General features: G+C 39.3%; 1 protein-coding gene across 1 annotated transcript; it reads right to left on the reverse strand.

Moving 5' to 3' along the window:
- Positions 1 to 63: 63 nt before the first annotated feature.
- On the reverse strand, positions 64 to 10182 carry cdh26.1 (cadherin 26, tandem duplicate 1). The gene is made up of 21 exons (XM_054608760.1): positions 10156 to 10182; positions 8498 to 8557; positions 8300 to 8392; positions 8041 to 8196; positions 7803 to 7950; positions 7548 to 7711; positions 7239 to 7367; positions 6963 to 7148; positions 6614 to 6879; positions 5937 to 6079; positions 5585 to 5815; positions 5271 to 5492; positions 4386 to 4510; positions 4091 to 4165; positions 3299 to 3364; positions 2828 to 2893; positions 2015 to 2080; positions 1820 to 1894; positions 1122 to 1160; positions 884 to 955; positions 64 to 282 (listed from the first exon to the last, which is right to left on the reverse strand). Exons 1-21 carry the CDS (start codon positions 10180 to 10182, stop codon positions 64 to 66), a joined length of 2628 nt encoding a protein of 875 aa, XP_054464735.1.
- Between the last annotated feature and the right edge of the window lie 3701 nt (positions 10183 to 13883).

Here is a 13883-nt window from a genome sequence, read left to right on the forward strand (position 1 = left end):
TCCCAAACTAAAACTTTGAGCGAAGAGCAATTTCCTTGAAAAAAAACCAAACAGCAGTGGCCTTTAAAGCTGTACGTTTTTTTCTTGAATTGTCTTGTGACAGATGCCTGCCAAGGTCTTGAACTTTGGCCCCAAATCATTCAGAAACATCAGATCATCCCCATGGTTGCTGAGTGACAGATTCTCCAACGACAGGCATCTGCTGCCCTGTCCCTCGTAGGCGTACTCGTAGGGTGCGTACACTGGCCGGTTGACATGGTTTCCACCAATCTCGTGCAGTCTCTGTGGGATTGAGGAATCATGAAAAGATTTCTGGGTCATTTTGTCAAAAAGAATATATCAAAAATACATATATTAAGGCATTCAGTCTGGAAGTATAATTTTATATTAATGGGACTTAAAGTGACTACGAGGAACTTTCATTTTGTGTTGATTCTGGCCGGTCCCTGTGGACAAAAGTGGCAGTGTTTCCGAGCACCAGATGCCTTTTAGAAAACCTCTTATTTAATTGCAGCAGGGGTCTAACAGTCTGGAGTCTGAGCTGGAGGAGCTTATGGAGGTCATACAGAGGAATCAGTATTACATTGAGACCAGTTAGAGTTCCTCACAGTAACTTACTACCTCTTTCATTGTTTGAAGCAGATGCAAACAACCTTTTAGTATTCTTGTTTTAATACATGTTACGTACTGTATATGAGCAATACTGAAGTTTAAATCAATCCCACTTTCTACAACACAATCGTGGACTGTTTGGTAATTCGCACTTTTATATGACGCTTTTTATCCAAAGCGCATTACAATTGGCCTCTCATTCACACAAACAGATTAAATGTGCTGGTCTCACCACAGTGCCCGAGGACACTTCAACATGTGGTTCTCTTACCCTGTCGATGTGGTCTGAAATGTGTTGACTTGACTGCAGGCTGACAGAGCGATTGTATCTTGATGCGCCTCCCTGTTCAGAGAGAGGAGGGTAGTTAGCTGTTACAGGCTGAAATATAATGTACATGTACTAGCTTCCCACTTGTATATGCATTAGAAAGTCTTTACATTGCAGGCGAAGATGTTTGTATTTTACCTATTTATTAAAAAATACTAATTCAATGAAGAGCACTATTTACCTGATAGGTGTTCATCCTGTTTGAACCCCATGTAGAGCGCTGCAATTAAGGAAATAAACATATTCAGTCTTCACTACAATTGCTTGATCATCACTTAAAGTCACTGTATTTGTGGATTAAAAAAAACCAAAAAAACAACTGGAACAAGTTAGCACTCGTGAAAAGCATGCAAAAACTTCACCTCGCTTAAAGTGGAGTAAATATTAGAAACATATATCAGTGTATTGCAAACAAGTTCAAAAAACCGGACTGCAAATAATTAACATGTGTGTAAGTGTGTTTACATGTGATTGTATAATCAGTTATACATTTTAAACTGCTGTATTTACACATAGAGATAGACAATTATTAGACAGGTGATATCATTTTTTTTATACAAGTGGATTCAGTATTCCATAAGAAATCGGCTAAGGTTGTTTGTCAAAACCTCTGTCATTCTGTAAAGAATAGATAGAAACAAAAAAGACGAAACTGCAAACAAGTTGGACCAGAGAAAAATCCTCCCACTTGTACTCAGTAGGTGTATCTGTACTATACACACACTGTAGAAAATAACCGTTGGAGCGTTAAAACAAATGTGGGGATTCTTGAGGACTTAAAGAGGTGTGTGCAGACTCTCTACAAAACACACCAATCAGAGCGACGGGATTTAACATTTGTAATTTGTAACTATTGTAATCACAGCTGCAGTCACTCACCATGGTCTGCCCTCCGTTGCTTCTGATTCTGTCTCTTTGGCGCTGCATGCCCTGCGAGGTCATGTTAGGGTTCATCTGTAGAGGACATACAGTAAAAGGTTAGGAACAGTGGCCCCCAGCTGATGTAAACTAGACGCTAAATCAGAGTTATTCTTTGTCTTGTAGAATTACAAAGAAAAAAAAGGAGTTACTCACCATGCCGAACGTTGAACTGTTGTACATATCCATGTCCTGGGCCATCACTGGAATCGTCTGGGACCTCTAATAGAGCAACGGAAATTAATAAAGCAACCTTGCAAGCAGAGCTGAGTAAAAATGGCTATTCTATCTATTCTTGTTTTTTTAGCGGTATTTAACAAAGCGTGTTTGATTAGGGAAATGCAGCCACAAGATCAACCCTTGTAAAATGAAACTTGTAGGTTCATGATTCATATACAGCAACTTAAGCATCTTAATAACTGAAATTTCATCAAGACATTACATCACAGTAAAAGGTTAGGAACAGGCCCTGTGTAATACCAACTACAGATTCTTAAGTCATAACTGCACGCACCACAGTAAGCTACTTTATTGTTTGGAGCACTTATTGCACTCGTATTAGTTGCTGCACTTACTGTATTCGTATCAGTTCGCTGCACTTATTGAATTTGTATTTGTTTACTGCACTTATCCTATTCGTAGTAGTTTGTAGCACTTACTATATTCGGATTAGTCTGTTGCAATTATTGTTTTCGTAGTAATCTGCCTCTGCACTATACTTTTGCTCTGGCTTATGCTTTGAGATGCTTGTTTAAGAAAGGAGATGCACTTATGACTTCTGGTGACTAGTAGTTCTCTTGAATACCTATGTTGAATACACTTCCTGTAAGTCGCTTTGGATAAAAGCGTCTGCTAAATGACTGTAATGTAATGTAATGTAATGAGTCCAGCCAGCTGATGTAAACTAGAAGCTAAATCAGAGTTATTCTTTGTCTTGTAGAATTACAAAGAAAAAATTGTGTTACTCACCATGCCGAACGTTGAACTGTTGTGCATATCCATGTCCTGGGCCATCACTGGAATCGTCTGGGACCTCTAATAGAGCAACGGAAATTAATAAAGCAACCTTGCAAGCAGAGCTGAGTAAAAATGGCTATTCTATCTATTCTTGTTTTTTTTAGCGGTATTTAACAAAGCGTGTTTGATTAGGGAAATGCAGCCACAAGATCAACCCTTGTAAAATGAAACTTGTAGGTTCATGATTCATATACAGCAACTTAAGTATCTTAATAACTGAAATTTCATCAAGACATTACATCACAGTAAAAGGTTAGGAACAGGCCCTGTGTAATACCAACTACAGATTCTTAAGTCATAACTGCACGCACCACAGTAAGCTACTTTATTGTTTGGAGTCCAGCCAGCTGATGTAAACTAGACGCTAAATCAGAGTTATTCTTTGTCTTGTAGAATTACAAAGAAAAAAAAGGAGTTACTCACCATGCCGAACGTTGAACTGTTGTACATATCCATGTCCTGGGCCATCACTGGAATCGTCTGGGACCTCTAATAGAGCAACGGAAATTAATAAAGCAACCTTGCAAGCAGAGCTGAGTAAAAATGGCTATTCTATCTATTCTTGTTTTTTTTAGCGGTATTTAACAAAGTGTGTTTGATTAGGGAAATGCAGCCACAAGATCAACTCTTGTAAAATAAAACTTGTAGGTTCATGATTCATATACAGCAACTTAAGCATCTTAATAACTGAAATTTCATCAAGACATTACATCACATTCAATCAATTCCTTACACTTATAAGTCGTGCTGGCGCACAACCAAACTATATGTCCCATTCAAATGTTCATAGTGCTTTGTGTTAAACTACAGTAAATGTGATCTGTGCATTCAAAATGTACTCCAGACAAGTGTCTTCTTTGTAGTGTGTCAGGGTACTGCTTAATGACAACCTGTGAGCTATTTGTTACGCAACGCTGTGCAAACCGTGTAATTTATGCCACAAAATGTGTCACATACCTTTCCATCTGTTGTAAATACAGTTGAATAGACAAATAAAAGTTTTAGTGTAACTGGATTATAGCTGTTGTGTTAGGAACCACATTCTTTAAACCTTACTGTTTTCTTTTGGTTAGCTCCCTCTACTGAGTCGTTTACGACTCTTGCCTTTTGATACACCCTGCAATTGCACCCACACTGACACACCTGAGACCTGTGAAAAAGTCAACCACAAAAGAAAAGGGGGAATGAAAGGCCAAGGGAGGAGAGGAGGAGTACCTGCATGGTGCCCATTTTTAGGCCATCTGTCACAGCCATGGTGTTTGTCGGAGTCAGGAGCAGAGTGGGCTCACTCTGCAGAGAAGACAGAGGAAGAACAAAGAGATTAGAGCCCCAAAAATGTTTGTGACTGGTGGAGTAGTTTTACTCCCTCTAATTTGCTCACACACACACACACACACACACACACACACACACACACACACACACACACACACACACACACACACACACACACACACACACACACACACACACACACACACACACACACACACACAACAACACAACTCACCATGCATGCGGAACCCCCTCCTTCTTGGTTGTACTTGATGATGCTCTGGTAGCCCTCATCCTGCACCATTGGAATGTGCTTGAAATCCTTCCTTCGACACTGACACTTAAATAGAAGGAGCAGCACTGCAGACACATTAAAATGAGACCATAAAAAAACGTGTACACACTGTTCTCAAGCTGTTGCATAATTGCCATGATGGCAACCGCTAACATAAAGCTGGGTTTGGGGAGGCGAAAGATCAGCTTTCACCCCTACCGAAAGATCACCATTGCGGTGGCCATGAGCAAGACCCTTAACACCCCCCACACTGCTGCAGTGAAGCTGCTAAGATGCCAACAGACGAGACTGTGGTCGTGCTGGAGAACCTCCAGGTGTGAATATGTGTAAATGTGTGATTGTGCTCAGGGCGTTCCTGAAACAGAGAGCATCCCCGACCATATAAAGGTTTGTTAAAAAAAAAATGCACAGCTTTAAATTATAGGTTTATAACCGAGTGTAGCTACATTCACATCAACACAAGAACAAGAGCAGCATGAATTATGTTATGACTTGTTTAACGCCTGCAAACCAACTCCAATCCATAACTATTTGTTCAACCATTAGGTATATTATATTTTAAGTTTAGATTCTAAAAAAAATGATTGTTAGGTTTTATTCAAGCTATGTGATTGGTTTGTTATAAATAATGAATCCTCAGCCAACTGGCAGTCGTTTAATTCCCTGACTTTCTCCCCTTTCAAGTCTATCTGTCGTGTCTATAATAAAAGGCAAAATAGACGAAATTAATAAAAAAATAACATTCTTGAACAATTTTATGTTGATTTGCATTTTGAGCATGAACTTTATGATTTTGTAAATGTTGCCACTGATTACCATACTCACGCAAAAATAAGAGGAGTCCCAAAAATAAAAGTCCAATGGCCGCTGCCCCAAAGCCGGATGATTTCGGCTTTTTGGCGCGGCAAACATCTCCCTTTTCACAGTCACACACCACCACTTCCACGATGTGCTCTCCAATCGAGGTCTGTTGGTCCTGAATGACCAGGGGCACCAAGTAGGTATCATAGGGAAGTGCCACCAGGCTAACAAGCCCACCTTCCATACCTGTTAAAGGATGTAAAGAGAGGTGTGTAGTATCCCTTCGATTTCAATAATTCTGTTTTTTTAGTAATGAGGTTTTACAGATATGTACTGACCATTGGAAGGGTCTAGTTTCCATTGCTCGGTCAGAGCTTTGTCATCACTCCCCAGGGAGAAAGTGAAGGGCCCACTGAAAGGACTGGCATCCGCGTCCATAGCAGGCACCATCACCTTGTTATCCTTGTTTCCACACATAATCAGGCTTTTGTTGACCAGGCCTGGGTTGTTGTCATTGATATCCCCCAGGTGGACCAGAACAGTGCATGTACCTGTTGCTGGAGGCTCACCTGGGTAGCCACAGCAAAGGCAAAAAAACAAAAACGTAATTAATCTAAGCATTAAGTTTACCAGTGTGTCACATTATCCGCCTTATACTTAATTAGAATAAACAGTAGGGCCTCTTTATACCAGTATCTATGGCTTCGATGATGACTTTGTATTTGTCGTCTTTGACATAGGCTGACTCTCTGTCCATCTTCTCAGTTGTTTTGATTTCTCCTGTTTTCTCATTTATGGTCAACCAGTTAGCTGAATCTTCTCTCAGCACATATCTAATCACAGTGGGGGAAAGTGGAAGTGGAGCAGAACATATTATCTAAAAGCATTACATTGCAGCTGCTGGAAACCAAATGAAAATGGTAGAGGTACTGCATAACTTCAAGTTTAAGAAATTTTTATTGTATACAATATGCCAGGTAATTTGTCGGGTAAATTTCCATGATGTGACATTCGTAATTAGGCCCCAACCAATGAATCGACAGGTTATAGCAGACGTATCAATATTAGGTTATGAAGTCTGCTGGCAGTATAGAAATTCCAAAGATATGTTTGCAGTAGTTTAGAAACAGTGGCACCATTACATAATTGGTCCGCAAGAGACCACTGACAATTTTAGGTTTTCAACAATAAAATCTTCTTTTTACACATCTTGGTCACAATTCTTTTGATAACGAAATTGATCCAAAGTTTACGAACGTCAAAGGATTTACATCGTTAATATCCGCAACCACCTCAAAAGATCCAGCATAGGTCGGCTTCTATTCACAAAGTGCCAAAAAGAAAGCGTTTAGTACGTAGACACCAACCTGATTTTGGATTCATCAGAGTCGTCCCTAACCTTCGGAGTATACAGCACATCTCCTGGCTCCGCCTCCTCTGCCCGGTACACTTTAATGGAAGTTTCTCCAAAATCAGGCGGGTCATTGACATCAATCACTGTCATTGTGATGTTGACTGTATCTATGGGCGGAGGTGTGCCACTCGGTGAATGATTTTCACAAAGAAAAAAGGGCTCCTCATTCTCGACTCCAACCAGCAGGTAAATTGAAGTTGTCTTATCAAAGTTCATGCCCTGGAAGAAACACATGTTTAGGTGGTTGTTGTTTTTTTCATACTTTTAGCTTGGCCCACTGTAAACAAATGAAGCAGAATTACCTTGATGACACTCAGAATACCATCATTAGTTTCGGGGTCAGTTTCAAGTTTGTAGTTTTCATTATCAATTTTGTTCATGAAGAAGTATTTGGCACGCCATGCGGGAGTTTTGGGAGTGTCTTTGTCGTCTACCTCAATTCTCAAAACATCGGCCTTGATGGTCGACTCCACCACCTCTCCGGAGTACTGGACAGGCAGAACAGTTTCAAATTGAACACCAAACATCATTCTTAAAAGCAACTTTGATAATGATTTTAATATTTAAAAAATCTGTACCTTTTTTTCCCTGAATGTTGGCCGATTACTGTTCTTGTTAACAATGTTGAGAGTAATTACGGCAGTGGAGGAGAGGGACGGTTTTCCATGATCTTTTGCTTGAACAACAACTTCATACTCCTTTGCTTTCTGAAACATATATAAAAGATGATATTTTAGATTAACAAATCAGTATGTATGTGTGTGTGTGTGTGTGTGTGTGTGTGTGTGTGTGTGTGTGTGTGTGTGTGTGTGTGTGTGTGTGTGTGTGTGTGTGTGTGTTTCCATGTACATGCAGCTGTCCACTGATGTAGGTACAGTAAGTCTTACATGGTAGTTAAAGCATCCTTTAAGGCTGAGTCGGGTCAATCCGCTATCAATCTGCTTCAATTCAATTTTGGGTTCTTGCGGTTCCTGTGAAATTATAATGATGTCGAATTTAGAGTTGTTCAAAACATCTTTGTCGGTGACCTGCAGACTCACCGGCAAGAACCCTTTAAAAAGTAAAAAAGCAAAACAGAGTGTTTTAAAAGTGACCTGCAGGCAGATAATATGCACACTCTACGAGTCATTTGTGCTACTAACCCTCTGGTGTATTTTCGTTGACATCGACTGGCATTTCAGGCATGGTTATGGTCGGTGGATTGTCATTGATGTCCTTCACTTCTATATTGAAAGATAGCTCGTCATCAATTCTTATCCCTGTGTCTTTGCTCAAGACATCAAACTTGATCTGTGGGTAAAAGTACACAAATGAAAATGATTTGTAATGTTTAACAATCTGCATAACATGTATTAATCATCAGAGGGATTGGCAGCTCACCTCGAATAAGCCGTATTCCTCTCTGTTGACAGATTTGTGGGCATAGACAATTCCGCTGTTCTCGTCGATGGAGAACACACCCGTCGGAGTTTCATCCACACCCTTCCCACGTATAAGGTATTTTTGCCCCGAAGAATGCGTTACGTCATTAAACATCTGGGGTCAAGACACAAACCATGGAGCTGTTATTGTTTGGTTCATTTCGCCCAGCCAGGATATTTGATTGGCTATTCGATTAACAAACCGATTTTGACCTCACCTTCGAAATTCTCTTCGGGAACGGCCCGATATCTTCTTCTTCTATCTCAATTGTAGATAAAACCCATCTTCTTTTGGAACGCACCAAAAGCTCCTGTTGAAACCAGAACGTATATCAAACCTAAAATCGTTGTCATTTTCTGTTGGAAGGAAAACCTTTTGGCAGGAGTTAGTATTTCCGAAAACATGAAGTAGTTACCCGCTTGGCATGCCTGCTGTGTTTGGTAAGGTGAGACTCTGCCAGGGCTGTTAATGCAACCTATGGAAAAAATGGATAGTAAAACACTCTTAACAGGAACCTCTTATCAAGCTTTATTGACTACTCATTTAATCAAATGTTCTCTTTTAGTGTCATGGGAAGCTGGAGAAAAGTCTGTCACAGAGCAAATACACTTGGAACAACTTTAAGGTTCCTATTAAACTGACCTGCTCTTCTTAAGACTCTGGGAGGAAACCAGTTTGGCTAACCAATTTATTTTAATTTGCCTTCGAGAGGGCATGGATCATGTTTAGCAAAGTAATTACCGGTAATGGCACTGAGACTGTCTGTTATTTGACTGATGATTATTACATCAGTTTAGTAATGGTAACCTTGCATTGATGAAATCAGATTTACAGATAGTAAAAATGAACCCCTATTAAGGCAGCTATAATGTCAATAGCCTCTCCACTTATTGCTTTTCATTTATTATTATTTATGCCTTTGATATTTAGTTAGAGAGATACAAAGCTCCCTGCATGAGCATGAACCGGTTGCTTTGTGGTTTATGGTCTGTGCGTCTTAACTCCTAAGCCACGATGTCGCCTAACAGTCATTAAATATTCAACCAATTATTTTACTGACAGTGATGTTATAATCACACACATTTTTTTTTTTTATATTCTTTCGACTGTATCCCACAGCGTTTTTAAAGCTGAGCTGCTTGGACTACAGCCAAAAGTTCAAAATAAAATAAGTAAGTGAGCCTTGATTTTAGAATTTATTAAAATATATTATTTTTCCGTTGACAGTAGAGATTTTTACAGGAATGGAGAGGGGAGAGAAATATGGTAAATGACACACAACAAGGTCTCTGGCCGGACGCCACCACGGACGTCTTACAGTTGCCTTCTTCTGGATAAAAGCTACCAATGATCTGTCTGACATAAACCATAGCATATAGTGTATAGGAGCCCAGGGCAAACATCATATTAATGCCTGATAATCTGAGTGAAATAAGTTTTGTTTTTTCATTTCTTTGATCTTCAATCAAAGATGTTTGTAAATATCAGCGGTATAATCATCACAAACGTGTCTTTCCCCTCTTGACTCTGAGTAAGCATTTAACTAAAATAAGTGTGTATTCACAAAAACCTTTGTGAAATTTTGGAAATAATAGAAGTTTCCAGTGCATGGAATTAAGCCGGTAAAGCCCTTATTTATACTTAAGAAAAAGAGCTGCCTTGCAGCATAACAATAAAAGATGAGACTGCAGTTAGAAGTAATCCAAAACATCACAGGGTTTGAGGCTGTGCATACCAGAATTTCTGCTTTTTTTTACGCATATGAATGGGCTCATGTTATCATATGATCCATAGAACTGCTTTTGCTTGATGATCTTCTCATCATAGTAGCCTGCAAACCGTTTAACAGAATAGCTGCATGTGGACTTTCTGCACTGTTATTGTCAAGTTTTACAAAAAAAATAACAAGCAACTACAACCCTCAACATTTTGTGATTAAAAAAAAAAATTAACAAAACATTTACTTTTTGTTTTTGGGGCTCAATATCAATCAAATCTTTGCTTGTTTAAATAGTATGACGCCTTATTATAATTATGATAATTATCGTAGAGAATTGAGAATTTCATGCCTACCAACAGAAGCAGGAAAATGGTCCTCATCTTGGTCGACTCTGCTGGATATCCTCTGTGTGCAAGAGAGTCAAAGTGAGCTTATATAAGAGTGTGAGAAAGAAAGACAGCCCACAATGCCTGCAGGCAACAGGTTTGCTGACTTTGCAGGCTACCTTTGCATGTGACCTGAATCACATGCAAAGGTAGCCCAATTTCATAGTTCCTGTGTGTTTTTGTTAGTGACTGATGTGACATTTTACACTCACATAATTCCCACAGTGTCTGGCTTACTTGGGACACACTCACACTACCTAACTTTCCCATTGTCTCTCAGTAGGAATGATGGGTTGTTATATATTGTTGTATTTTCTATCATACTAACAATGATGCATTATATATACTATAAAATGTATCATACCAGTGAATAGTAACTTTGTAATCTTATCTTCAAATGTTATTCTATAGTCTCTATGTTTCAGCCTACTTCTATTCTTCTGTTGTATATATTTTCATTAACCTCTTATTCTTTATTTGATATATTCATTCTCTATTCTTTGTGTTACTCTGTAAACGATGCGAATTTCAATGTAGCCAAGTAGTGTACTTGAGAAATTACTTTACTTAAGTAAAAGTAAAATGATCGATTTTTAAATGAAGGTTACTCAAAGGAAAAGTAGGCTTTCACACACACACAAAAATGACGTTGTTAAAGTCATGAGACTAAATGTACCTCTGTTTACAAGTGGGGTTTCAGAAAAATAGCATCTATAGAAAAGTGTATTTAAAATAATTTTTTACTCTCACCTCATTAATTTAAGCCACTTTATGTATACATAAGTTACTCTATCATGGCCTTAACAACTAAGAATCCCTAGCATTTGATATTCAAATCTGAATTGAACGATGTTCTAGTTTATCCAGACTAGTTTATCCAGACAACTTCAAACCTGCTCCACTCGACAGTTGCCTGACAATTTGGGAAAACAATAACATTCTATTCCATAACAACTCAACAGCTTTCAGGCCAAATTAAGCATCCTTTGTTTTGTCACGCATCGAGATGAAATTGCAGGCAATGGTTTATTACGGTTCACTGCTTGAGTAAAGAAAGCCAGTTTGTAGGTGACATTTGTGTATGTAGTCACTAAATACACACCGTATTCCTTCTAGTTTGCACAATCCAAAGCGGATTCTGCCTAAATACAGCTAAAAGTTTGTCCATTCATATAATGTCAATGATGATTATTTGACTTAAGACTTTTCTTATTAACAAAAGGGATTCTTGGGAATGTAGTTGAGACTGAGTTATTTGAGGTGTGTGTGTGTGTGTGTGTGTATATATATATATATATATATATATATATATATATATATATATATATATATATATATATTGTATTTATTAATTTATTTCTTGGTGCTTGTTGCAGCATTCTTTCCCAGTACCTAAGCTTGTGGAGTCTCTGCATTTTTAAGGATCCAAGGGACAACAGGGTTGTTTCATCAAGCAGAATGTCCTCAGTCTCAACTTGGATGACCTCCAAGTGGCAGAATTGTATAACTGAAGGGAGGGATTATCTACTGTTGACTCTGGGTTTAGGAGCTCATTTGACTCATTTTCTATTGAAAATAATGGAGTTAAAGGTTGAATGTGCCTATTTGAAGACTTAAGAGTAGTTGTATTGATAGATAGGACGTTCTTGAGGCATTGTGTTCTGTAAGTTAATGGCAAGTGGATTTTCACAAATTCAGGATTCACAATTAATGCGGGCTAGGGGCCAGAGGGATTTCACTCCAGTTTAATTGTAGAAATTGGTTGATCTGTGTTAGAGTGAGTTTTGATTCAGGGAGTTAAAAAAAACAATAGTGGGACAGATTTCACTGGCTCAGCCCCCCCGACTTCTAGTTAAGTTAAGCCCCTCTTGCACAGATGTTGTGTTGATGAATTATAGTTCATAATTATGTTTTGTCAGATGCTTTCATCGCAATGGGAGTAATTTATGACACAAACGCTAAAGGCGGTTTATCAAACTTTATTTAAAATTGTTGGCCTACCCAATGAAGATGCGACCTATCAAGTAAAAATGCGTAGAAAGCCAAGAAGAACAGGAGAAACACACCTTGGCATACAATAGATACATACAACCATTAAGCGCACAATGCAGCATCTTATAGGTTGCTAGCTGTTCAGTGCATGCAAACAGTGCTGCAAGCAACACCAGTCCTTATCATGATGTATGGCATATACAGTGGGGGAAATAATTATTTGATCCCTTGCCAATTTTGTAAGTTTGCCCACTAACAAAGAAATGAACAATCTATAATTGTTATGGTAGCTTTATTTTAACATTGAAAGACAGAATATCAAAAAAAAAAATCCAGAAAATCACATTATATAAAAGTTATAAATTGATTTGCATTTGATTGAGTGAAATAAGTATTTGATCCCCTAACAAAACATGACTCAGTACTTGGTGGAGAACCGTTGTTGGCAAGCACAGAGGTCAGACGCTTCTTGTAGTTGGTCACCAGGTTTGCGCACATCTCAGGAGGGATTTTGGTCCACTCCTCTTTGCAGATCTTCTCCAAATCCTGAAGGTTTCGAGGCTGTCGCTTGGCAACTCTAAGCTTCAGCTCCCTCCACAGATTTTCTATGGGATTAAGGTCCTGAGACTGGCTAGACCACTCCATGACCTTAATGTGCTTCTTCTTGAGCCACTCCTTTGTTGCCTTGGCCGTATGTTTTGGGTCATTGTCGTGCTGGAAGACCCATCAACGACCCATGTTCAGTGTCCTGGCTGAGGGAAGGAGGTTGTCGCCCAAGATTTCACGGTACATGGCCCCGTCCATCCTCCCCTCGATGCGGTGAAGTCGTCCTGTCCCCTTAGCAGAGAAACACCCCCAAAGCATAATGTTTCCACCTCCATGCTTGACGGTGGGGATGGTGTTCTTGGGGGTTATAGTCAGCATTTCTCTTCCTCCAAACACGGCGAGTTGAGTCGAATTTGGTCTCATCTGACCACATTACCTTCTCCCAAGCCTTCTCTGAATCATTCAGGTGTTCATTGGCAACTTCAGACGGGCCTGTACATGTGCCTTCTTGAGCAGGGAGACCTTGCGGGCGCTGCAGGATGTTAATCCATTACGGCGTAGTGTGTTACCAATGGTTTTCTTGGTGACTGTGGTCCCAGCTGTCTTGAGATCATTAACGTGTAGTTCTGGGCTGATCCCTAACCTTTCTCATGATCATCGATACCCCACGAGGCGAGATCTGGCGTGGAGCCCCAGACCGAGGGCGATTGATGGTCATTTTGTGTTTCTTCCATTTCCGAATAATCGCACCAACAGTTGTCTCCTTCTCACCAAGCTGCTTTCCGATGGTCTTGTAGCCCATTCCAGCCTTGTGCAGGTCTACAGTCTTTTCCCTGACGTCCTTAGACAGCTCTTTGGTCTTGCCCATGGTGGAGAAGTTGGAATCTGATTGATTGATTCTGTGGACAGGTGTCTTTTATACAGGTAATGAATTGAGACAGATGTCTTTCATACAGGTAACAAGTTGAGATTCAGAGTACTTTCTTAAAGTGAAAGGACTAATCTAACCGGTCTGTGGGAGCCAGAATTCTTGCTGGTTGGTAGGGGCTCAAATACTTATTTCACTCAATCAAATGCAAATCAATTTATAACTTTTATATAATGTGATTTTCTGGATTATTTTTTTTTAATTTTGTCTCTCACTGTTAAAATAAACC

This window comes from Anoplopoma fimbria, chromosome 12, assembly GCF_027596085.1.
Source record: "Anoplopoma fimbria isolate UVic2021 breed Golden Eagle Sablefish chromosome 12, Afim_UVic_2022, whole genome shotgun sequence".
Classification (NCBI taxonomy): Eukaryota; Metazoa; Chordata; class Actinopteri; order Perciformes; family Anoplopomatidae; genus Anoplopoma; species Anoplopoma fimbria.

Coding starts and splice junctions, on each gene's coding strand:
- cdh26.1 (XM_054608760.1), bottom strand. CDS start 10,182: ATGAGGACCATTTTCCTGCTTCTGTTG. Junction 8,558..10,155: donor CCATTTTCCTGCTTCTGTTG/GTAGGCATGAAA, acceptor TTTTTTCCATAG/GTTGCATTAACAGCCCTGGC. Junction 2,081..2,827: donor ACAGTTCAACGTTCGGCATG/GTGAGTAACACA, acceptor TTGCTCTATTAG/AGGTCCCAGACGATTCCAGT.